Source organism: Macaca mulatta, chromosome 7, assembly GCF_049350105.2.
Source record: "Macaca mulatta isolate MMU2019108-1 chromosome 7, T2T-MMU8v2.0, whole genome shotgun sequence".
NCBI lineage: Eukaryota > Metazoa > Chordata > Mammalia > Primates > Cercopithecidae > Macaca > Macaca mulatta.
Window position 1 is genome coordinate 127,510,622 of NC_133412.1, and position 25,416 is coordinate 127,536,037.

A 25,416-nucleotide genomic window follows, 5' to 3' on the forward strand; every position below is an offset into this window, starting at 1 on the left:
CACATGCTTCCACCACTCCCTTTTCCTCCAACATACCAGCCCAGCCTTATGGATTCTTGCTTTTGAGAGGGGAGGGTCAAACATGAGGAATGAGAGCCCGAAACACCAACAGCCAACTGTATTTCACAGGTTCACCCAGGGCCAGCCTGGTTTACTTTCAAATATATGCAAATGTATTTTAAAACTGTGCCACTCCGCTTAAAGAGTCTACGGTCCTAGCCATAAAACAAAACATAGGTGCACCTTAAATACTGGTTGATTATTTGACCAAAGGCAGGACTCTGCGTCTAGGCATACATACCCACCTACATTCTCTTGTACACAGTACCATGGCCATTTCTAATATGAAATGTAAACTTACACATCAAAACAATAGCTATAAATATGTGGTGGGTGTGGTCTGTTCCTTAACCCTACTAAGGCCTATATTGTAAGAGAGCAGGTATTTCCTAAGTAGCCCTTGAGTTCTAATTGGGCCTTTGATTTGATTTTGTCTTCTAATTTGGCCTGACATACCAGCCAATGTGGTCACCATATTGAACAGCACAGATCTAAAAGGATTTCCTGAGTGTGGAAAAATCTCTGTGGGTCTCTAGGATAGTTAATTTTGTGCATCAACTTGGCTGGGCCATGGTGCCCAGTTATTTGGACAAACATTATTCTGGATGTTTCTGTGAAAGTGTTTTGGGATGAGATTTGCATTAAATTGGGAAATGTTGAGTAAAGCAGACTGCCCTCTATAATATGGATGGGCCTCATCCAATCAGTTGAAGGTCTGAAGAGAACAAAAGTCTGACCCTGCCCTGTGCAAGGGGTAATTTCGCCAGTAGACAGCCTTCAGACTTTACATGCAACATTGGCTCTTCTTTGTTCTACAACAGCTTTTGGACTCGAATTACAGCCTTTCCTGAGTCTCCAGGACACTGGCCTCCCCCCATCAGATTTTGGACTCACCAAGCTTCCACAAGCACAGAAGCCAATTCCTTAAAATAAATCTGTTTCTATAACCATACATACACATCCTATTCATTCTTTATCTCTGGGCAACCCTGACTAATAGTCTCTAAGTCAAACTATGATACCTTCTTTACTAAGGAATTCCTTCTAATAGTTCTATACCCATTGGTTTTCACAACATGAATCAGGGCTGAAATTTCTGCATATTTTTCTCAGATCTGCTCCAGACGAATTCCTTTCCCATGGCTAAAGGGGGACTGGAGAAGGGGGAGAAATACTCAAATACATTTTTAAAAGATTACAGCTAATTATGTAGAAACACTGGCCCTTAGACCTATCTTACCTGGCATTTTATAATCTCCCTTTCACACAATATAATTTAATTCATATTTGGGGGACAGGAAGATTGATCTACACTGTAACTTGACTAGTTTCTGGAATGATAAAGAAAATAAAACTTCAATCATATAAAATGTGTTTATACTCCAGATTTTTAGTTTTTTCCCTAGTATTTGCATGTCTAGATATAATTACAAACTCTATGTGATATGCTTTTCATGTGACAATCCAATACAGTGCTTTCCTGAGCCCTTAAAAAATAAAAAAATTACAACTTAAAGAAACAAAAACTGCCTACCGTAGCCGCTACAAGGGAGGCTAAGGCGGGAGGATTCCTTGAGGCCAGGAGTTCAAGGCCAGCCTGGGCAACATAGTAAGACCTCCGTCATAAACACAAAAACTCCCAACCCGAGTTCGAGACCAGCCTGACCAACATGGAGAAACCCCATCTCTACGAAAAATACAAAATTTAGCCAGGCTTGGTGGCACATGCATGCCTGTAATCCCAGCTACTCGGGAGGGTGAGCCAAGAGACTCGCTTGAACCCGGGAGGTGGAGGTTGCGGTGAGCCGAGATGGCGCCATTGCACTCCAACCTGGACTACAAAAGCGAACTCCACCACAAACAAACAAACAACAAAAAACACCTCTCAAACCTATGGACCACGCTGACTTCCAGCCATCAGAAAGCAAAGTTTTCCAGCGTCCCGCAAGTTCTAGGGCCGCCTTCTGACTCTTCCGCCCCGCCTCCGCCCTCTGCACTCTCCCAACTGGCGGGAGGAGGGCGCCCTCCCAGCCAATCAACGTCCCACAGGGCCCGCCTCCCGCGCGTCTTTCAAAGGTCTTCTAGGAACCAATCAGCGATTAGAGGCCGAGCCTTCGGACATCCGAAGGAGGAGTAAGAAGCTAGGAGCGGATCTGATTGGTTGCTGGAAGACGCCGCGCCCACCTCACAGGAGGACGAACCAGTGAGCTAAGCGGAGGGGGCGCGGGCTCGGCCCGGACACCGGTGAGTCGCCGGCGCTGCAGAGAGAGGCGGCACTGGTCTCGACTTGGGGCGGCCAGCGATGAAGCCGGTGAGTCGGACGTGCTGGGGCTTGGAGGAGCGAGGCGGCAGGGACGCAAGCGGTCCCGGGGACCCGATCCTGGGCCGGAGGGCAGCCGTAGCCTGGTAGCACTGCGACTTGCGCCATAACCGTCCTGTGGGTCGGGGAGGTGACTTTGCCACGCACGGGCACTAGAGACGAAGGAGCAGGGTCGGTGGCCGACGAAGGAAAGACGGACATTCGCTGTGCACCTGCTGTGGGCTGTCGCCTGTCCCCTGCGGGGTCTCATAAGCCTCCCAGCCAACGAAGGCCGAGCCTCGTTGTACCGAGGAAACCGAGTCGAGGAACTTGAGTGTCAGCGATGAGTGGGCGCGATACCCCAACCCCGAAGGGCGTCCGGCCGCTGCCCTGCGCCCACTGGGGAAACCATGAGTACGAATGCCACGCCGCGGCTTGTGGGCGACACCACCGCTGTCACCATGCCCCAGGGCCACTTGGCAATGCTGCCCTTTTCCCGTGACGTTCAGAATCACCGGGCCTGGGGAAGCAGAAACGTCCAGCTCTGTTAGGATGAATAAACCTGGTGAATGGGCCCCACAAATTTGAAATATGAATCATTAAAGCTGCTTTAAAGAAAAAGCAGATGCAGGCAAGACGCTGAAGATCCCCCACCTAACCCATATTTCCTACTGCCGGGGTTGACAACCTACTGGAAGCCTTTCCTTTGGGTGCAGTGTATTATAATACTTCAGATGGAGCCAAAGCAATAGAAATGCATAGCCTAGGGCTGGGTGGTGGCTCGCGCCTCTAATCCCAACACTTTGGGAGGCCAAGGCGGGCGGATCACTTGAGGCCAGGAGTTGGAGACCAGCCTGGCCAACACGGTGAAACCCATTCTCTACTAAAAATACAAAAATTAGCTGAGCGTGGTAGTGCACGCCTGTAGTCCCAGCTACTCAGGAGGCTGAGCCACGCGAATAGCTTGAACCCAAGAGGCAGAGGTTGCAGTGAGCTAATATCACGCCAGTGCCCTCCAGCCTGGGCAACAGAGCAAAACGCTGTCTCAAGAAAAAGAAAGAAAAAAATAAAATACATAGCCTAAATTGGCCGTCCTGTGATCTTCAGTACCAAGACCGTTGTAAAATACAGCTTCAGAGCTAGAAAGGGCATTAGGTGGTTACACTTGCTACGCCCTATGTTGCCATGTGGAGGGACATCAGCTGTCCTTCACTCCTGGCCTGTTTCTCCACCTGTCCCTATTGAGTTATCTGATCCCTGAGTTTGGAAGGAACCGAACACCAGTATCTCAACTTTTTCTTTCCTTCTCTCTTGGGAGCTACCTGCCTGCCTGCAGAAGGTGCTTTCTGGTCCACTCTCTGGCACACAGGAGCCCTAGACTGTCCATGGCCACCTGTGACTGGGTGGATACATTTGTCTAATTCTGGGTTGAACAAGGGGCAGGCGCATGTGGCAACAGCTTTAAGCTGCATACTCCATTTGATATACAATAATAAAGCTCCATTTCCTTATCTTTCAATTGGTTTCAACTAGGGAGTGAGAAAAGGGTATGGGTTTTGTTCTGTTCTATTTTGTTTTTCTTTTTCTTTTTCTTTTTCTTTTGATTCTTTAAAATTTCAGCAGGGAGTGTAGAAGTCTTCCATGTCAAAATGCTGCAGGATTAAGTTCCAGCTGCTTAGATCAGCATACAAAGTCTGTCTCAATCTCTCTAGTGATTCATAAAACTGGCAGGTTATTTCACCTACACCACCCCCACCAAACTACTAGGCGATGTGGGGATTGTTTTTTGAGAAAAGGGATGGGCAAAACTACTTCTTCATCTCCTCTACTCCATCTCTATTTTGATATCACAGTTCCTCAATACAAGGGCCTTGGCTTACCTTCTTTCCTTTCTTTTTTTGACAGAGTCATGCCCTGTTGCCCAGGCTAGAGTGCAGTGGTGTGTTCCTGGCTCACTGCAACCGCTGCCTCCTGGGTTCAAGCGATTCTCCTGCCTCAGCCTCCTGAGTAGCTGGGATTATAAGCATGTGCCACCACGCCCAGTTAATTTTTATATTTTTGGTAGAGCCAGGTTTTGCCATGTTAGCCAGGCTGGTCTCAAACTCCTGACCTCAGGTGATCCGCCCGCCTTCTCCTCCCAGAGTGCTGAGATTTACAGGCATGAGCCACCGCACGCTCCCTTTCCTATCTTCTTAAAAACCTGCTCTTCCTTCAAAACCCAGCTAAAGCATTTCCTCTGTGAATCCTTCTACAGCTCCCTACATGGTCAGTCACTCTCTTCTCTGCTCCACAATATATAGTTCTGCTTCCATTTCAGCACTTACATAATACCTTTCTTCTGTAATCTATGCACACATCTATCTCTCCAGCCATACTGAAGGCAGGCTATCTATCTTATAGATCTTTTGCATCTCCAGTGCTTGGCAAATGAAGGTGGTCAAGAAATATTTGTGAATGAATAAATCTCCTCACTTTATAGTTGAGGAAAACTGAGATCCAGAATCAACTGAAGTAGCTTGTCAGAGAGTATACAGTAAGTGGCAGAACCAAGATCAGAAGCCAGATGTCTTGGTTCCCAATCCAACTCTCTTTCCACTATGCAGTGCTGTAATTATTAATAGAAAGGTAAATAGCAGTCATTTATTACTAATATTGCTGATCTCGGTGATATTCTGGATTGATGACTGAATACATTGCAAATATGAATTCAGTGTGTGTTTAGACAAGGACTAGCTATCCTAAAACTACAGAAAAATTCTTTACAGTTATTTAACATAACATTTCTTTTGAAGCCTAGTTCAATACAAACAAGTGAGTTTGACTCATCAGACGAAGAGCCTATTGAAGATGAACAGACTCCAATTCAGATATCATGGTATGTTAGCATTTCTGATCAATGATGAGCTAAAGTCACAATCTACATCATAAATGTAAATTTAGTTACATCATAATCTTAGTAGAATGTAGTTCACATATTGAAAACATTAAGGGTTTATCCCCCTCTGATTATATAATTCTAATTGTTAATGGATCTTCTAACTCCATGATTCATTTACTGTCTATAATATAGAAAAAGACCCTTTTTTTTTTGGCCCTTCTTTATATGTTGAGAAAACCTTAGTAGAAGCAAGTAAGTAAGAAATAGAGGTAGGATTGAAATAATCTCCCATTTAGTACCAAAATCTACTTATTCTTTTATGACAAAAGAATAATATACCAAATATGAGATGAGATATTTAATCATTTCTCATTAAATCAAATCCTAGGTAATACTTAGAAGTAATGTCACAGTAATGCATCTATCAACAGACTGTTTAAGATAAAAGCCACATCAATGCAATAACAAAAAGTTTCTACATAAAATCAGCCGTTTAATCTTGGCAAGTGACTTATGGTTATACCAGATTCTCTACAATGAGCAATCAAATACTTTCTCTCATCACCGCAAATATAATAGTCTCTCTCCTTAAGAAAGCACCATCCCTACTGTCAGAAGAGAAAGACAGTCCTAAAGGTCTTTTGTCCTACCATCAAATAGCATTAAACCTTCCATTTTTACTTAAAACTCCCATTTAAACACAAAAATTCATCGAATTTTCAAAGTCAGGTGGTATTTAGATGATGCCTCCTGTTTTCCGTTAAATCATCTTCTGACATGCAGACAAGGTGAGCCTCTGTCCCTGAGTGCTGCAGACTGGGAATGTGATTTCTTGATGTTATTTCTTTTTAACCAAAAACCTGTGGTTTTCATCATATGAAATCATATCTGTTAAGGAAGTTCTACAAAAAAAAATTTTTTAATAGTAACGTAGAATAAATGCTGGGGAGAAAATTGTCAGTCATTTTCCAATTTATTTTCCTAAATCACTAATACAAATTATCTCAGGTAATATACCACAGGATAACATAAGTACACCATATACTACCTTTTGGCAATCTAGACATTATTATCTTTAAGGTAAATTTAAATTAACTTGGCTTTTTGTTTTATTGTTTTTGTAGAGACAGGATTTCACCATGTTGCCCAGGCTGGTCTCAAACTCCTAGGCTCAAACAGCCTGCCTGCCTTGGCCTCTCTAAGTGCTGGGATCATAGGCATGAGCCATTTGTCATTTTTAATGCTTAAATAATAACCAACAAATAAGTCCCTGTTTTAAAACTTTGTCTTTCTATTTTTTGTGTGTGACCAACATATTGATATTTAACTATGAATTCTTATTTTGTGACTACTGTAAAACTTTAACACACCCTTATTTGGTGCAAGCACCCATATTGATTAAACTGAATTTCCATTTATAACTTTTTTAAAAACTTAACTAAACGTGATAAATTTTTCTACTTTTCAGGCTATCTTTGTCACGAGTGAATTGTTCTCAGTTTCTCGGTTTATGTGCTCTTCCAGGTGGGTAACACAATAATGGGCTTCCTCTCTCTACATATGTATTTTTTAATTTATTTTTATTGCAGTAGCTTTTGGGGGAACAGGTGGTGTTTGGTTACATGAATAAGTTCTTTAGTGGCGATTTCTGAAATTTTGGTGCACCCATCACCAGAGCAGTGTATAGTGTACCCAATGCGTAGTCTTTTATCCTTCATCCCCCTCCCACCTGTTCCCCCCCAGCTCCCAAAGTCCAATGTATCATTCTTATGCCTTTGTGTCCTCAAAGTTTACCTCCCACTTATGAGCGAGAACATGTGATGTTTGGTTTTCCATTCCTGAGTTACTTCACTTAGAATAATAGTCTCCAGTGGCTGGGTGCAGTCACTCACACCCATAATCCCAGCACTTTGGGAGGCCAAGGTGCCAGATCATGAGGTCAGAAGATCAAGACCATCCTGGAAACCATGGTGAAATCCTGTCTTTACTAAAAATACAAAAATTAGCTGGGCATGGTGATGCGTGCCTGTAGTCCCAGCTACTCGGGAGGCTGAGGCAAGAGAATTGCTTGAATCCAGGAGGCAGAGGTTGCAGTGAGCCAAGATCGCACCACTGCACTCCAGCCTGGCAATAGAGCAAGACTCTGTATCAAAAAAAAAAAAAAAAGAATAATAGTCTCCAGTTCCACCCAGGTTGCTGTGAATGCCATTTTGTTCCTTTTCATGACTGAGTAGTATTCCATGATGGGTGGGTGTGTATCTCACATTTTCTTTTTTTATTATACTTTACAACCCCACTTTTTGATGGGGGTGTTTGTTTTTTTCTTGTAAATTTGTTTAAGTTCCTTGTAGATTCTGGATATTAGACCTTTGTCAGATGGATAGATGGCAAAAATTTTCTCCCATTCTGTAGGTTGCCTATTCACTCTGATGATAGTTTCTTTTGCTGTGCAGAAGCTCTTTTGTTTAATTAAATCCCATTTGTCAATTTTGGCTTTTGTTGCAATTGCTTTTGGTGTTTTAGTCATTAAGTCTTTGCCCATGCCTATGTGCTGAATGGTATTGCCTAGCTTTTCTTCTACGGTTTTTACAGTTTTAGGTCTTAGGTGTAAGTCTTTAATCCATCCTAAGTTAATTTGTGTATAAGGTGTAAGGAAGGGGTCCAGTTTCAGTTTTCTACATATGGCTAGCCAGTTTTCCCAACACCATTTATTAAATAGGGAATCCTTTCGTAATTGCTTGTTTTTGTTAGGTTTGTCAAAGATCAGATGGTTGTAGATGTATGGTGTTATTTCTGAGGCCTCTGTTTCATTGGTCTATATATCTGTTTTGGTATGTATACCATGCTGCATTTGTTACTATAACCTTGTAGTATAGTTTGAAGTCAGGTAGCGTGATGCCTCCAGCTTTGTTCTTTTTGCTTAGGATCATCTTGACTATATGGGCTCTCTTTTTGTTTCATATGAAATTTAAAGTAGTTTTTTCTAATTCTGTGAAGAAAGTCAATGGCAGCTTGATGGGGATAGCACTGAATCTATAAATTACTTTGGGCAGTATGGCCATTTTCACAATATTGATTCTTCCTATCCATGAGCATGGAATGTTTTTCCATTTGTTTGTGTCCTCTGTCATTTCCTTGAGCAATGGTTTGTAGCTGTCCTTAAAGAAGTCCTTCACATACCTGGTAAGTTGTACTCCTAGGTGTTTTATTCTCTTTGTAGCAATTGTGAATGGGAGTTCACTCATGATTTGGCTCTCTGTTTGTCTGTTATTGGTGTATAGGAATGCTTGTGATTTTTGCACATTGATTTTGTATCCTGAAACTTTGCTGAAGTTGCTTATCAGCTTAAGGGGATATTGGGCTGAGACAGTGGGGTTTCCTAAATACACAATCATGTCATCTGTAAAAAGAGACAATTTGATTTCCTCTCTTCCTATTTGAATACTCTTTATTTTTTTCTCTTGCCTGATTACCCTGGCAAGAACTTCCAATACTATGTTGAATAGGAGTGGTGAGAGAGGGCATTCTTGTCTTGTGCCCATTTTCAAAGGGAATGCTTCCAGCTTTTGCCCATTCAGTATGATATTGGCTGTGGGTTTGTCATAAATAGCTGTTATTATTTTCAGATATGTTCCATCAATACCTAGTTTATTGAGTGTTTTTAGCAAGAAGAGGTGTTGAATTTTATCAAAGGCCTTTTCTGGATCTACTGAGATAATCATGTGGGTTTTGTCACTGGTTCTGTTTATATGATGGATTACATTTAATGATTTGCATTATGTTGAACCAACCTTGTATCCCAGGGATGAAGTCGACTTGATCGTGGTGGATAAGCTTTTTAATGTGCTGCTGGCTTCGGTTTTCCAGTATTTTATTGAGGATTTTCGCATCAATGTTCATCAAGGATATTGACCTGAAATTTTCCTTTTTGTTGTGTCTCTGCCAGGCTTTGGTATCAGGATGATGGCTGGCCTCATAAAATGAGTTGGGGAGGATTCCCTCTTTTTCTATTGTTTGGAATAGTTTCAGAAGGAATGGTACCAGCTCCTCTTTGTACCTCTGGTAGAATTCAGCTGTGAGTCTGTCTGGTCCTGGGCTTTTCTTGGTTGGTAGGCTATTAATTACTGCCTCAATTTCAGAACTTGTTATTGGTCTATTCACGGATTCGACTTCTTCCTGGTTTAGTCTTGGGAGGGTGTATGTGTCCAGGAATTTATCCATTTCTTCTGGATTTCTAGTTTTTTTTTGCATAGAGGTGGTTATAGTATTCTCTGATGGTAGTTTGTATTTCTGTGGGATCAGTGGTGATATCCCCTTTATCATTTTTTATTGTGTCTATTTGATTCTTCTCTCTTTTCTTCTTTATTAGTCTGGTTAGTGGTCTATCTATTTTGTTAATCTTTTCAAAAAAACCAGCTCCTGGACTCATTGATTTTTTTGAAGGGTTTTTTATGTCTCTATCTCCTTCAGTTCTGCTCTGATCTTAGTTATTTCCTTTCTTTTTTTTTTTTTTTTTTTTTTTTTTCTTGAGGCAGAGTCTTGCTCTGTCGCCCAGGCTGGAGTGCAATGGCACGATCTCGGCTCACTGCAAGCTCCGCCTCCCGGGTTTATGCCATTCTCCTGCTTCAGCCTCCCTAGAAGCTGGGACTACAGGCACCCACCACCACACTGGCTAATTTTTTTGTATTTTTAGTAGAGACGAGGTTTCACCGTGTTAGCCAGGATGGTCTCGATCTCCTGACCTTGTGATCCACCCACCTTGGCCTTCCAAGATGCTGGGATTACAGACGTGATCCACCACGCCCAGCCTGATCTTAGTTATTTCTTGTCTTCTGCTAGCTTTTGAATTTGTTTGCTCTTCTCTAGTTCTTTCAATTGTGATGTTAGGGTGTTGATTTTAGATCTTTCCTGCTTTCTCATGTGGGCATTTAGTGCTATAAATTTCCCTCTAAACACTGCTTTAGCTGTGGCCCAGAGATTCTAGTACATTGTGTCTCTGTTCTCATTGGTTTCAAATAACTTCTTTTTTTTCTGCCTTAATTTACCCAGTAGTCATTCAGGAACAGGTTGTTTAGTTTCCATGTAGTTGTGCGATTTTGAGTGAGTTTCTTAATCCTGAATTCTAATTTGATTTCACTGTGGTCTGAGGGACTGTTTGTTATGATTTCTGTTCTTTTGCATTTGCTGAGTAGAGTTTTACTTCCAATTATGTGGTCAATTTTAGAATAAGTGCGATGTGGTGCTGAGAAGAATGTATATTCTGATGATTTGGAGTGGAGAATTCTGTAGATGTTAATTAGTTCTGCTTGGTCCAGGGCTGAGTTCAAGTCCTGGATATGGTTGCTAATTTTCTGTCTCATTGATCTGCCTAATATTGACAGTGGGGTGTTAAAGTCTCCCACTATTATTGTGTGGGAGTCTAAGTCTCTTTGTAGGTCTCTAAGAACTTGCTTTATGAATCTAGGTGCTCTTATATTGGGTGTGTATGTATTTAGGATAGTTAGCTCTTTTTTGCATTGATCCCTTTACCATTACATAATCCCCTTCTTTGTCTTTTTTTATCTTTGTTGGTTTAAAGTCTGTTTTATCAGAGACTAGGATTGCAATCCTTGCTTTTTTTTGCTTTCCATTGTTTGGTAAATATTTCTCCATCCCTTTATTTTGAGCCTATGTGTTTGCATGTGAGATGGGTCTCCTGAATATAGCACACCAATGGGTCTTGACTCTTTATCCAGTTTGCCAATCTGTGTCTTTTAATTGGGGCATTTAGCCCATTTACATTTAAGGTCAATATTGTTATGTGTGAATTTGATCCTGTCATTATGGTGCTAGCTGGTTATTTTGCCCATTAGTTGATGCAGTTTCTTCATAGCGTCGATGGTCTTTACAATTTGGTATGTTTTTGCAGTGGCTCATACCAGTTGTTGCTTTCCAGGTTTAGTGCTTCCTTCAGGAGTTCTTGTAAGACAGGCCTGGTGGAGACAAAATCCATCAGCATTTGCTTGTCTGTAAAGGATTTTATTTCTCCTTCACTTAGGAAACTTAGTTTGACTAAGTTTCTGGGTTGAAAATTATTTTCTTTAAGAATGTTGAATATTGGCCCCCGCTCTATTCTGGTTTGTAGGGTTTCTACAGAGAGAGCCGCTGTTAGTCCGATGGGCTTCCCTTTGTGGGTAACCAGATCTTTCTCTCTGGCTGCCCTTAACATTTTTTCCTTCATTTCAACCTTGGTGAATCCGATGATTATGTGCATTGGGGTTGCTCTTCTCGTGGAGTATCTTTGTGGTGTTCTCTATATTTCCTGAATTTGAATGTCAGCCTGTCTTTCTAGGTTGGGGAAGCTCTCCTGGATAATATCCTGAAGTGTGTTTTCCAACTTGGTTCCATTCTCCCCGTCACTTTCAGGTACACCAATCAAACATAGGTTTGGTTGTTTCACATAGTCCCATATTTTTGGAGGCCTTGTTCATTCCTTTTAATTCCTTTCTCTCTAATCTTGTCTTCACACTTTATTTCATTAAGTTGATCTCCAGTATTTGATATCCTTTCTTCCACTTGATCGATTCTGCTATTGATGCTTGTGTATGCGTCACGAAGTTCTCATGCTGTGTTTTTCAGCTCCATCAGGTCGTTTATGTTCTTCTCTAAACTGGTTATTCTAGTTAGCAGTTCCTCTAACCTTTTATCACGGTTCTTAACTTCCTTGCATTGGTTTAGAATATGCTCCTTTAGCTTGGAGGAGTTTGTTATTACCCACCTTCTGAAGCCTACTTCTGTCAATTCGTCAAACTCATTCTCTGTCCAGTTTTGTTCCCTTGCTGGCGAGGAGTTGTGATCCTTTGGAGGAGAAGAGGCGTTCTGGTTTTTGGAATTTTCAGCCTTTTTGCACTGGTTTTTCCTCATCTTTGTGGATTTATCTAACTTTGGTCTTTGACGTTGGTGACTTTTGGATGGGGTTTCTGTGTGGGTGTCCTTTTTGTTGATATTGATGCTATTGCTTTCTGTTTGTTAGTTTTCCTTGTAATAGTCAGGCCCCTCTGCTGCAGGTCTGCTGGAATTTGCTGGAGATCCACTCTAGACCCTGTTTGTGTGGGTATCACCAGCGGAGGCTGCAGAACAGCAAAGATTGCTGCCTGCTCCTTCCTCTGGAAGTTTCATCCCAGAGGGGCACCTGCCAGATGCCAGCTGGAGCTCTCCTGTACGAGGTGTCTGTCGACCCCTGCTGGGAGGTGTCTCCCCGTTAGGAGGCACAGGGTTCAGGGGCCCACTTGAGGAGGCAGTCTGTCCCTTAACAAAGCTTGAGCACTGTGCTGGGAGATCTGTTGCTCTCTTTGGAGCCAGCAAGGCAGGAATGTTTAAGTCTGCTGAAGCTGTGTCCACAGCCATCCCTTTCCCCAACTGCTCTCTCCTAGGGAGATGGGAGTTTATCTATAAGCTCCTGACTGGGGCTGCTGCCTTTCTTTCAGAGATGCCCTGCCCAGAGTGGAGGAATCTAGAGAGGCAGTCTGGCTACAGCAGCTTTTCTGCACTGTGGTGGGTTCTGCACCCAGTTCGAACTTCCAGCTGGCTTTGTTTACACTGTGAGGGGAAAACCACCTACTCAAGCCTCAATAATGGTGGACACCCCTCTCCCCACCAAGCTTGAGCATCCCAGGTTGACTTCAGACTGCTGTGCTGGCAGCGAGAATTTCAAGCCAGTGGATCTTAGCTTGTTGGGCTCCGTTGGGGATGGGATCCACTGAGCAAGACCACTCGGGTCCCTGGCTTCAGCCCTCTTTCCAGGGGAGTGAATGGTTCTGTATCGCTGGCATTCCAGGTACCACTCAGTTGGAAATGCAGAAATCACCCATCTTCTTTCTGCATTGATCTCACTGGGAGCTGCAGACCAGAGCTGTTCCTATTCAGCCATCTTGCCCAGGAATCCCATATTTTCTTTATCCATTCATTGATTGATGGGCATTTGCGCTAGTTTTACATGTTTGCAATTGCAAATTATGTTGCTATAAACATGTGTGTGCAGGTATCTTTTTCATATAATGACTTCTTTTCCTCTGGGTATATACCTACTAGTAGGATTGTTGGTCAAATGGTAGATCTACTTTTAGTTCTTTAAGGCATCTCCACACTGTTTTCCATAATGGTTGTACTAATTTACATTCCCACCAGCAGTGTAAAAGTGTTCCCTTTTCACCATATCTGTGCCAACAATATACTTAGAACAAGTATTTGGTCAACTAACATATCATTCTCTGTACTGGGTAATAAGTAAATTTCACAGACCGTCAGCACTGGGGAACACACTTTGCGAAGCCCTCATGGTGGACTATAGTTAAAGGAACACAGATCTACCTTTCACCCCTTCCAGATCTGTAGTCATAGCCCCACAGTTGTGCTTTGCCAATCTTAATAAAGCTTATAGCCTGGGGTACAAATAAGGCTGAGGACTACAACCAGGTACTTGTTACAGAAGAAACATAGAATACAGAATCCTTGATTAGGATGATTCCCTTTGATTATATTCCTAGAAATATCAGAAATTGAAATTCATATTCAAAATATAATTGAAACATATAAATGATTTTGTGAAATGACTTTATAAAGTAGCTATATAAGTATTTAAACATACCTGTTACATATGACCAAAAACTGACTTTTTTACTTGCTTTATTATTACTTATAGGTTGTAAATTTAAAGATGTTAGAAGAAATGTCCAAAAAGATACAGGTAGGTATAATATCACACAACCACACTAATGGGTTTTTTAAATAAATAGCACTGAAAATCTCTCTCTCAAAAAGAACAAATCATAGTTTATTTTTAATACAACAATAAATTTTCAGTATTTTGTGAAGTTTCAAACTATAGACTTATTCTGATATGTAAAGAGGTATTTGTGAAGACCATCATTTACCTAACCATGGAGTTGCTTTTCACTGATTGTTGTAGTTGTATTATACATATAAACTACATTTGAGGTTAGAATGTAGAAGTTGGCAGGAAAAAAAGTATGTAAATAGAAAACTGACATATTGCTCTTCCCAGGTCTTTACTGTTCCTTGCAGACTTGACTGTGGTAGTAGAAATTAAGCATGAGCTGGGAACTCCAAGTTAGCAGTGAAATTGTGAATCCTGTATGGAAAATTTTGAGAGCCAGCATCTAGATGGAAAAGACAGAATGGGAACTGGTTGCATGATCAAAGATGTTCATACCATTATAGCCACAGTCTAATAATCCTCATAATCTTCCCCAATTTGGAATTTACATATTGCATGATACTAACAAATGTGAATTTTCAAAAGATTTTATTCTGATTGGCCTGGAATGTCTCAAACCTGCTAGTCCTACCAATGTCCTTATAGTATGGCAAATTAAAATGTATATATTGCTTGATTCTGACCAATATAGATTTTTTAAATCTTAAAACCTTTTCCTGGTTATTCTGGAACATCAGTTTGCTAATGTACTTTTAAAAATTTATTCCTGGCCAGGTGCATTGGTTCCACACCTGTAATCCCAGCACTTTGGTAGGCTGAGGCAGGTAGATCGCTTGAACTCAGGAGTTCGAGGACAGCCTGGGCAACAAGGCAAAACCCTGTCTATGCAAAAAATACAAAAATTAACTGGGCATGATGGCACGTGCCTGTAGTCCCAGCAACTTGGGAGGCCGAGGTGGGAGGATCACTTGAGCCCGGGATGTCAAAGCCGCAATGAGCTGAGATGGTGCCAAGATGACAAGGTCTTGCTCTGTCACCCAGGCTGGAGTGCACTGGTCTGAGATTACATTACTGCACTCCAACCTGGTGGCAGAGCAAGACCCTGCCTCAAAAAAAAAAAAAAAAAAAAGTATTCCTTACCTACCAAAAAAAGACTTAAAGACACTAATAGATAGTTGACCCTTATAGCATTTATAAAAATTTTCTGCTTTAGACACACCCAGCCATGCTAGGAAATTTCCATTTGGAGAACATTTAGGTCATAAGCAAAATATATGTAATTTAAATCATTGGTTCAAAGTCTGTCTTGTACATTTTGGAATGTCATATTCATTTAGCATTTTCTATAAAACCAGTTTCCAATTTTTTTTCTAAAAACTTTTTTTTTGCTGCAATGAAATCTTAAATGGAACCCAGTACATAAAACAGGTCAATTTGTTTGATTGGAGACCTAGAATCTCCCCGCAGCAGTTCCTGAGATACCTTCCTAGACCTTTCTCAGAAAGCTGGAAAATCACTGGATAATAAAAATTACCAAATGTGTACAAGAGGCAAATAGATGTACAGTACTATACATCTCAGGGATTAGTTCATGAGAAGGTGCTTTGTACTTAAATAGCTAAATGTCCTTGGATTTAAGGGGCAGGGAGAGGGCTGGAGTTGGGGGCACTTAGATCAGCCAGAGTTACTTATTTTAAACCAAATCCTCTTTAGTTAATATTGCCATAAAGAAGTCCCAGTGTATAGAATGCCTATAGTGTTCATATCATTATAATGAAAAGAGCTAGGTCACATAAGTTTAATACAGGTAATGTTTTATTTTCTGGCAACCTAGTCTATAAAATTAAATACTCAAGGATGTGTTCCAGTGCAGATACGAGGGAGAATACTAGCACTCTGACACCATGGCCATGCTGGAGATTTTATATACAATACTCAGAGTCAAGCAAACAGCTAAGTGATTAAATAACAGACATGGTTGATTTTGTGAGAAAAAGAAAAAAAGTACTATCATTCCTTAATTGAACATAGATCTATCATTCCTTAATTGAACATAGATTTCCTTAATTGATAGCACTTTTTTTCTTTTTCTCACAAAATCCACCATTTTTGCTACTCAATTTTAAGTGTTTTAAGAGTTATTTTATGCCGGGCGTGGTGGCTCATGCTTGTAATCCCAGCACTTTGGGAGGCTGCGGTGGGCGGATCACCTGAGGTCGGGAGTTCAAGACCAGCCTGACTAACATGGTGAAACCTCATCTCTACTAAAAATACAAAATTAGCCAGATGTGGTGCCACATGCCTGTAATCCCAGCTACTTGGGAGGCTGAGGCAGGAGAATCACTTGAACCTGGGAGGCAGAGGTTGCAGTGATCCAAGATCGTGCCATTGCACTCTAGCCTGGTGACAGAGCGAGACTCTGTCTCAAAAAAACAAAAAAGAAAAAAAGAGTTATTTTAAAGCAGTATTTATTGCAAAAAAAATTTTTTTTGCAAGAATAGCAATTGACTTATTTTGCAATTCAGTAAAAGGCATTTTGACTTGTAAAATGAGGTTTAATTCTAGTCATCTTTTGATTCAGACATATCAATAGGCACTTCAGATTTATAGATTGTCATTTGGTATTAGTTTGGCTTAAGAAACTTAACTTCATATTCTCCCTCTTGATGGTATTTAAATGTGCGGTGTTTTCTATGTGTGTGTGTCTGTGTATCCTGGTCTATTGGCAGAAGAACTAAAGAGCTGTGGTATACAAGACATATTTGTTTTCTGCACCAGAGGGGAACTGTCAAAATATAGAGTCCCAAACCTTCTGGATCTCTACCAGCAATGTGGAATTATCACCCATCATCATCCAATCGCAGATGGAGGGACTCCTGACATAGCCAGCTGCTGTGAAATAATGGAAGAGCTTACAATCTGCCTTAAAAATTACCGGAAAACCTTAATACAGTACGTTCTCCTTTTCTCCATACACTACGGGAGAAATGTCACAGTCAAAATGATTTCTGGAATCATGGTAGCCCTATTCAGTTATTACCTACTTCCTAGTTCGTTGTAAGGATTAAAAGGTAATAATGCACTAGAAAAGCACTGGCACAATGTCTGGTACAGGGTAAGTAGTCAAATATGTGCTGTTATTACTTTTCAAGAGTAGGGACAATAAATGAGTAGATTTAGAAATTATTAGAACAAGGTTACAAGCTTTGTTTTTATTTCTTTCCTTTAGTCTTAGACCTTTAGTGGCAATTTTGGGACCCTCCTTTCCCCTCCTCACCATCACCACCTCACTTACTAGCTTTTCAATTGCTTAGTTGCTTTCCACAGCAAGAAAATCAACTTTTTGGCCAGGTGCAGTGGCTCGCGCCTGTAATCCCGGCATTTTGGGAGGCTGTTGTGGTGGATCACTTGAGCTCAGGAGTTCGAGACCAGCCTGGGCAACATGGCAAAACCCCATCTCTGCAAAAAATATACAAAAGAACATGCCAGGCATGGTGGTACGTGCCTGTAGTCCCAGCTACTCAGGAGGCTGAGGTGGGGGCACTGCTTGAGCCTGGGAGACAGAGGTTGCAGTGAGCCAAGATGACAGTACTGCACTCCAACCTGGGTGACAGGGAGAACCCATCTAAAAAAAAAAAAAAAAAAAAGAATAAAGTCGATTTTTTCAAAATTAGCTACCAAAAAAGTTATCTGTAAGCAACAAGCAATCCTAAAAATATGACTTGAAAATTACATTTGATGATATGACTCTGCTAACAGATTGAAAGACGGCCTCTCATTGTGTGTCAGTGGCTATAAAAACACAAGCCACTGGTGTGAAAGTTTAAAACAAAATAAAATAGATTAAGGAAAGGGGACAAAATGAGGAAGAAAGAAAAGCAGCTTGGAGGAAGGCCAGAGAGAGTGGCAGTGGGCAGTAGATACTAGCATGGCAAAGATTCAAAGGGGCGATGTGGGTAATAAACAAGAAATGCTCTGCCAGAAGTGAAACACACAAAGCAACAGAGAGCCAGCCATGGGGAGGAAACTGGCCTTTGCTATGCATAATGTACGTTTCATAGTCTAATAACCTGCTTAATCCTTTCTGGAATAAGGTAGGGTATTAAATAGTTTACAACCTCAAAAGCCCTAAGGTCCTTAAGGGCATTGCTTTGAGCTAGAAGTATAGAAATTACATCAAATAGCCATGAGGTTCTCAGGGCACCTAGTGATAGGACAAGCACAGCTAACGTCTCCCCTTAAACCTGTAGCCCAGGGGCCTCGTGCCAACAGCGCCAGTTCTGAAGGCAAACCAACTAGTATGAGGGTCTTTGGAGACACACACCTGTTTGTGGCCAAACTGAACTCTGACATATAGAGAAATACAGTTTGCAGAATATGCAGTAAAGAACTAGAAGCCATTCTACATCCTATTGTTTCCCATCTTCCTCTATGGAAAAGCATAGTCACTTATCTAGTACTAATTATAAAAGCTAAATTTCAAATAGATCCAGTTGTTGATGTGAAAGGTGCTGATACATATACGTAAAATAGCATTAGATAGTTAAATGTAGCTGGGGAAAAATATTTTCCAATATATGGCCCTATTTTTCAAACCATTTTGAGATTTTTTTTTTTTTTCAAATAAATTTTTGAAAGCTGCCTTTACTGAAAAGTTTCCAGAAATCAAACTAGCTCTGTTTAGCGAAGTGAAGCTTAACAAATTCTACTCTAGCTGGTTCTGGCAACCCAAATGCTCTGATGTTTGTGCAGACTACAAACAGGATAGACAGTAGATGGGTGACTTTGCATATGCTCAATGTTTCAGTCTCCCATAAAATAAAGCATCTGACAACTGGAATTTTTCATCATCCTAGAGCTTTCAAAGGTGTCCCACAGTGACTAGTTTATTTCCTCTCCATTCTACCATCTTTGAGGACCCACACTTCTAGACAGCTATAGCGCTTATCCTTCAGGAACAGGGTCTGGTAAACCTTTTTCACTGTCCTGTTGTCTACCAGTGCCATCTCACTGGTTCTGCCTGGACATTTGCAGCCCTTTATAAATCGGTGAACAACACTGCTTTCCTACTGTATTTTGTAGTTTCCTGGGGCTATTGTAACAAAGTACCACAAACCGGGTAGCTGAAAACAACAGAAATTTCTTTGTTCCCATTTCTAGAGGATGTAAGTCCAAAATTAAGATGAGAGCAGAGCCATGCCCCCTGAGACTGAGAGTCCTTCCATGCCTCTTCCTAGCTTCTGGTGGTGGCTGTCAATCCGTGGCAGGCCTTGGCTTGCAGCCGAATCCCTCCAGTTTGCCTCTGTTGTCACATGATTCCTTGTGTGTCTGTCTTTGCATGGTGTTGTCCTCTTGTAGGGACACTAGTCATCTAGGATGAGGGCCCACTCTAATTTATCTTAATTTGAATATACCTGCAAAGATTCTAATTCTCAATAAAGTCCCACTCATAGGTACAGGATAAGGACTTCAGCGTGTCTTTTAGGGGGACATAATTCAACCAGTAACACCTACCACGTACCACACGCTGAGACTACCAAAGGAGGCACAGTCCCCACCTTCGAGGAACCTGTAACTGACAACACTACCACTGAAGTGCAGTAAGACAAGAGGCGGCACACAGGAGAATGATCCTTTCTGTAGGAGCACAAAGGCATTTTAGGAAATGAAATTTGAGGTTTTAAAAGATAAGTAGGAGTTCATCAAATAGAAGAAAAAAGATGAAAATAGCAAAAGGTATAAAATAGTATTAATCTTGCAAAAAGACACTGAAGTGTTCTATCTCAATTTTTTTTTTTTTTAATAAGACAGTTGTCTCTCTCTGTCACTCAGGCTGGAGTGCAGTGGCACTGTCATAGCTCACTGTAGCCTTGAACTCCCAGGCTCAAGCGATCCTCCCACCTCAGGCTCCCGAGTAGCTAGGACTACAGGTGTGTGCCACCATGCCAGGCCTTTTGTTTTGTTTTGTTTTGTTTTGTTTTAAATAGAGACAGGGTCTCGCTTTGTTGCCAAAGCTGGTCTTGAACTACTGGACTCAAGCAGTCCTCCCACCTTGGCCTCCCAAAGTGCTGGGATTATAGGCCTGAGCCATTATGCCCAGCCTCTACCTTTATATGGTAGATCCAGATCTCTGAAACAGGCCTATGTCTGGAACACTTTGTAGAAAGCAAGTTCATGACTAAGGCTAGGGGTCAGTACCTATTTGGTCCTCTATTTCACATCCTAAAGCAAGATATTTATCTACAGCTTTACCTACAATACAATACAATACAATACAATACAATACAATACAGTAATTGATGTCCTTAATGATAAGTCATCCACACTAATTTAGGTTCAGTATACCCTCTAAGTACATTAGGAAGCATGTAATACATTTTTTAGGATCTTTGAAAATGATTTAAATGAATAGTCTTGCTACTGAGGGTTAATCTCCATTTTTCTGGAAAATCTAGTTATACAAAACTGCTAATTTCTTCACAGTGCTAGATAACAGCAGCTAACGTTCATTTACTTCTTACTCTGCGCAAAGCTGTGTTCTAAGTCCTTGGCAAATGCTCACTCATTTGTGAGCCTCATTTAATCCTCACTCCGATGTACATACTATTGCTATCATCATTTTACAGGTGAAAAGGCTGAGTCCCAGAGAGATTAAATAACTTGCTTAGCTTTACACATGTAGTAAGTGGCAGAGCCAGGACTCAGGCCTAGGCAGTGGTGCTCCAGAGCCCATGCTCCAGACTTCAGTGATACCCTACCTCTGAACTCCTTTAGATACATGAACAGTTATTATCTACATGGCATTTGTCCGGTAACCACTCAGGTTTTGTTTAGACAGAGGAATAATCAAAATGACAGTTGGTAAAACGTCTGATTTCTATCTATTGGTAACATTCTCCATTTCTCAGATGTGGATCTTGGAGCCTAAAGAGGTCAATAAAAAGACTCTGCCTATCTTGATGTTTAGAGGTATTCAGAATTCCTCCCAACAAAGAAAGAAGCACACCTTGCTCTCAGTTGATTACATCAAAAATATTTATTAATCTTCCTGTGCAAGACACTGTGCTAGGCATTAGAGTTGTAAATAGAAGGCAGAAAGAGCAAGTCTTTAGTTGTAACTAGGGATGGAATGAAATGTACAAACTTCAAAACTGTATTTCCCTTTCAGCTGCTATGGAGGACTTGGGAGATCTTGTCTTGGTAAGAAATATATTTCTATTATTTTTTTAACCTCCAAATAGACAAACTTCTCTTTCCAGACCATATGCTCATTTTGTATTAAAATGGAACCAACCACAATGTAAGTTTGCTAAGACTCAAAGGATGACTGACGGCCCTAACCATGGTGTTCCCTGGAAAGCTTGGCTGGGAGTGGGAGGTAGTTTCAGCATTGTTCTGGAGGATTCTGGCAAAACATCATTTACAAGTCTTAACACCTGCATTCTTATTTTTTAACATTTTTTGATGTTCTTCCTGTGTAGGTGTTATAATACAGTAACTTCCAAATAGTTTCCATGGGTAACTATTTACAAATACTGAAGTTACTATATGTTAATTTAAAAAAATTTTTTAATGTACTAGGAAAAACAAAAAGAGTTCATGAAATGCCACACTGGAGTAGTTTTTTTTTTTTAGTGTTGGATGACATTAAAATTGAAAGCTTTTGTGTTTCAAAAAATACTATCAAAATGACAAGACAACCCATAGAATGGGAAAAATATATTTGCAATCTATATATTTAATAAGGGATTTATATCCAGAATATAAAAAGAACTCTTACAACTCAGTAATAAAAAGATAGGCCGGGCGTCGTGGCTTATGCCTGTAATCTCTGCACTTTGGGAGGCCAAGGCAGACAGATCACCTGAGTTCAGGAGTTTGAGAACAGCATGGGCAACATGGTGAAACCCCATCTCTACAAGAAATACAAAAATTAGCCAGGCATAGTGGTGCATGCCTGTAGTCCCAGCTCCTGTGGGGCTGAGGCTGGAGGACTGCTTGGGCCCAGGAGGTCAAGGCACCAGTGAACCAAGTTTACGCCACTGCACTCCAGCCTAGACGACAAAGTGAGATCCTCTGTCTCTCAAAAAAAAAAATAATAACAATAATAAACAAACAACATAATTGAAAAATGGGCAAAGTATCCAAATAAACCTTTTTTCAGGCAAGACACACATATAGTCAATAAGCACATGAAAAGATGCTCAGCATCATTAATCATCAGGAAATGCAAATCAGAACTACAGTGGATACTTGACACCCATTAGGAAGGGTATTATAAAAAACATGAAAAATAGCAAGTCTTGGCAAGGATGTAGAGAAATTCGAACCCTCATACGCTGTTGGTGGGAATGTAAAATGGTCCAGCTCCTTTGGAAAATAGTCTGGCAGTAGTTCCTCAAACAGGTAAACATTAACATATGACCCAGCAATTTCACTCCAAAGTATATACTCACAAACTTGTATACAAATGTTTATAGCAGCATTAATCATAATAGCCAAAAAATGGAAACAGCCTAAAATGTCCATCAGTTGACAAATGGATAAAAACAATGTGGCATATCCATACAATGGAATATTATTTGATCATAAAAAGGAATTAAATACAGACATAAGCTACAATATGTATGAACCCTGAACACATTATGCTAAGAGAAGTCAGACACACACAAAAAAATATTGTATGTTTCCATTTATGTGATTGCTCAGAATAGGGGCAGATCTACAAAGCAGACTAGTGGTTGCCTAGGGCAGGGGTTGATGGGGAATAGAGGATGATAGCAAAAGGGTACACTTCTTTCTGAGGTGATGAAATGCTTTAAAATTGACTGTGGTGATGGTTGCACATGTCTGTGAATATACTAAAATCACTGAATGGATGAACACTTTAAATGGATGAAAGAATGAAGCCAGTGTTAAACTTTAATTCAACCGTATGGTCATTTAAGATCATAATTTAACTGTCAAAAACACACACTAAAAGTCTCAGTCTTTTAATTCATTTGGAACAATTATACCAGTCTTCTGTATCAATAGAAGTCTTACTAAATATAAAATGCTCTACCTTGTCACTAATTATTTAGCAACATATTATTTTTCTGTCATGTTCCATTAGTAGCTGCTTGTCTCCTACTATACCTGTCTGACACAATATCACCAGAGCAAGCCATAGACAGCCTGCGAGACCTAAGAGGATCCGGGGCAATACAGACCATCAAGGTGAGGAGGTGGGCGGTGCTTGCTTGGTTGTGGTTGGGGTCACTGTTACACATACAGATTCATATGTAACCAAAAGGCAGTGAAATGAAAATCCAAAGCACTCATTATTCAAATGCCACTCCACTTGCTTATGCTTTTAGTTTTTAAAAATTTACATGTAAATTTAATCCAGGTAGTCTAAAAAAGCACACAGTATTTCAAACAAGATAATGGAAATTTGAACTTCTTGGTTTACTTTTCCAGGATCTACCTACTGCTCAGTTTTTATCCCAGTCAGTTTTGGGAATGGATCCTTTCACCTAGAACAATGAGATGGTTATTATTAATGTAAACTTGGTAGGTTCTTGGGTAGATTCTCGGCCAAAAAAATCTGTGGAAGATCCTATTATATCACCAAAACATTTAATAAAGATAGCTAAATGACTATAATACAAAAAATGGAAAGCAGTGCTAATTATACTTTGCGGTGGATAACTGGGGACATCTTCCACATGTACATTCCCCTAACACTTCAAAACACTGCACTAGCAATGCCAAGGATATTGTATTAATCATGTTACTGAAAAGATTCTGCAGATTTCACTTACATTCTGTAAAGCTAATGTGCCTTCCTTTTGGAAGCGTGCCCTCTCAGCATTAGAATCCACTCATCAGAGGAGTGGGCACCAAAGAATCCTGGCCGTTAGGCAGCTCCCTAGACTTGACAGCCCATCTTCCCAGGGTTAGAGTTCTAATCCAGTGTCATTAACAGTGAATTATCATAATTACTGATAAATGCACCAAGGAACCTGATTCTTAGGACTTAAATAAGGTCATTAACGGGACAATCTATACAAGATCCACTCCACTGTACAGGTCTGAAACAGAGAACTCCCCTTATGTTAAAACCAAATGATACGGCCAGGGGCGGTGGCTCATGCCTGTATCCTAGAACTTTGGGAGGCTGAGCTGGGTGGATCATTTAAGGCCAGGAGTTCGAGACCAGCCTGGCCAACATAACAAAACCTTGTCCCTAGGAAAAATACAAAAATTAGCCAGGGGTGGTTGTGTGTGCCTGTAGTCTCAGCTACTTGGGAGCCTGAGGCACAAGAATCGCTTGAACCGGGGAGGCAGAGGTTGCAGTGAGCCGAGATCACACCACTACACTCCAGACTGGGTGACAAAGCAAGACCCTTTCTCAAAAAAAAAAAAAAAAATCAAATGATGCTTCAAATCCAAAAAGTTCATCTCCCTTCTCTTGAAAACAAAATACATGGCCATGGCCAGATGTATATATGAATATCCATATGTTTCACCTCTTTAACATTGCTGATAATTAAGCCCACATTACTACAGACTGTCAGTTTATCACCTCAGCATTCTGTGGCAAACAGGCTTGCTGGTGTTAGCAATGCAGTTTCCTCTTCTCAATAAGGGTATGAAATGAGATGATTGGCAGAGTAAGAATATCTTCTGGGAAGCTATTAAAACCCCAAATAAATTATTTAAGGCTTTTATTTTGCTTATCTGCTAAGATTAGTGATAGTTTGTTTTTAAAAAATATTGTCTATGAAAATTATTCCTAGTGGATTATGCCATCACACAAAGCAGAAGACTAGGGCTTCTATAAATTAAGAAATGGGTTTTCTTACATATACCAGTCACTTGCTATAGAAAGTGCTCTGCCCTTACTTACCAGGGGGGGAAAACGTTAGCAAAAATAATGTCATTATGTATTTTTAAAATCTTATTTGGTCGTGTAAGTAAAGAGAGAAAGGATTTTAGACTTACATCCATCTACATTTCATTTCACCTTCTGATTTTTAGAGACTTGTAGAACAATAGTTTTTCACACTAGTATATGGCTTTACTAAAAGATAAAACTTCCCCACGATACAAATGCTTCCTTACCCAAAAAGATATAGAATTGTGCTTAGCAAGTATTTTTTATTCCTGATACCTGCTAGTATTGTGCCCACACTGATAACTAGTTTTCCACAGTGTATTCCAATGTATCTTTACTTTTTTCAGCAATACAATTATCTTCATGAGTTTCGGGACAAATTAGCTGCACATCTATCATCAAGAGATTCACAATCAAGATCTGTATCAAGATAAAGAATTTCAAATAGCATTTATATGACCGTGTCTGAAATGTCAGAGTTCTCTAGCATCATTTGCATTGAAATGAAACCACTAGTGTTATCAACTTGAATGTAAATGTACATGTGCAGATATTCCTAAAGTTTTATTGACAAAACTCAT

At 40.5% G+C, this 25,416-nt stretch overlaps 1 protein-coding gene across 3 annotated transcripts; it reads left to right on the plus strand.

Annotated features, from left to right (window-relative positions):
* Window positions 1-2,232: 2,232 nt before the first annotated feature.
* Window positions 2,233-25,411, plus strand: CDKN3 (cyclin dependent kinase inhibitor 3). 3 transcript variants are annotated; one of them, XM_028850198.2, is made up of 8 exons: window positions 2,233-2,371; window positions 5,152-5,234; window positions 6,706-6,761; window positions 13,918-13,962; window positions 16,686-16,905; window positions 21,122-21,153; window positions 23,069-23,172; window positions 25,183-25,411. In XM_028850198.2, the coding sequence occupies exons 1-8, from the start codon at window positions 2,363-2,365 to the stop codon at window positions 25,267-25,269; spliced, it is 636 nt and encodes a 211-aa protein (XP_028706031.1). In that variant the 5' UTR covers window positions 2,233-2,362; the 3' UTR covers window positions 25,270-25,411.
* Window positions 25,412-25,416: the final 5 nt, after the last annotated feature.

Coding starts and splice junctions, on each gene's coding strand:
- CDKN3 (XM_028850198.2), top strand. Junction 6,762..13,917: donor CGGTTTATGTGCTCTTCCAG/GTGGGTAACACA, acceptor TATTACTTATAG/GTTGTAAATTTAAAGATGTT. Junction 16,906..21,121: donor TACCGGAAAACCTTAATACA/GTACGTTCTCCT, acceptor TTTCCCTTTCAG/CTGCTATGGAGGACTTGGGA.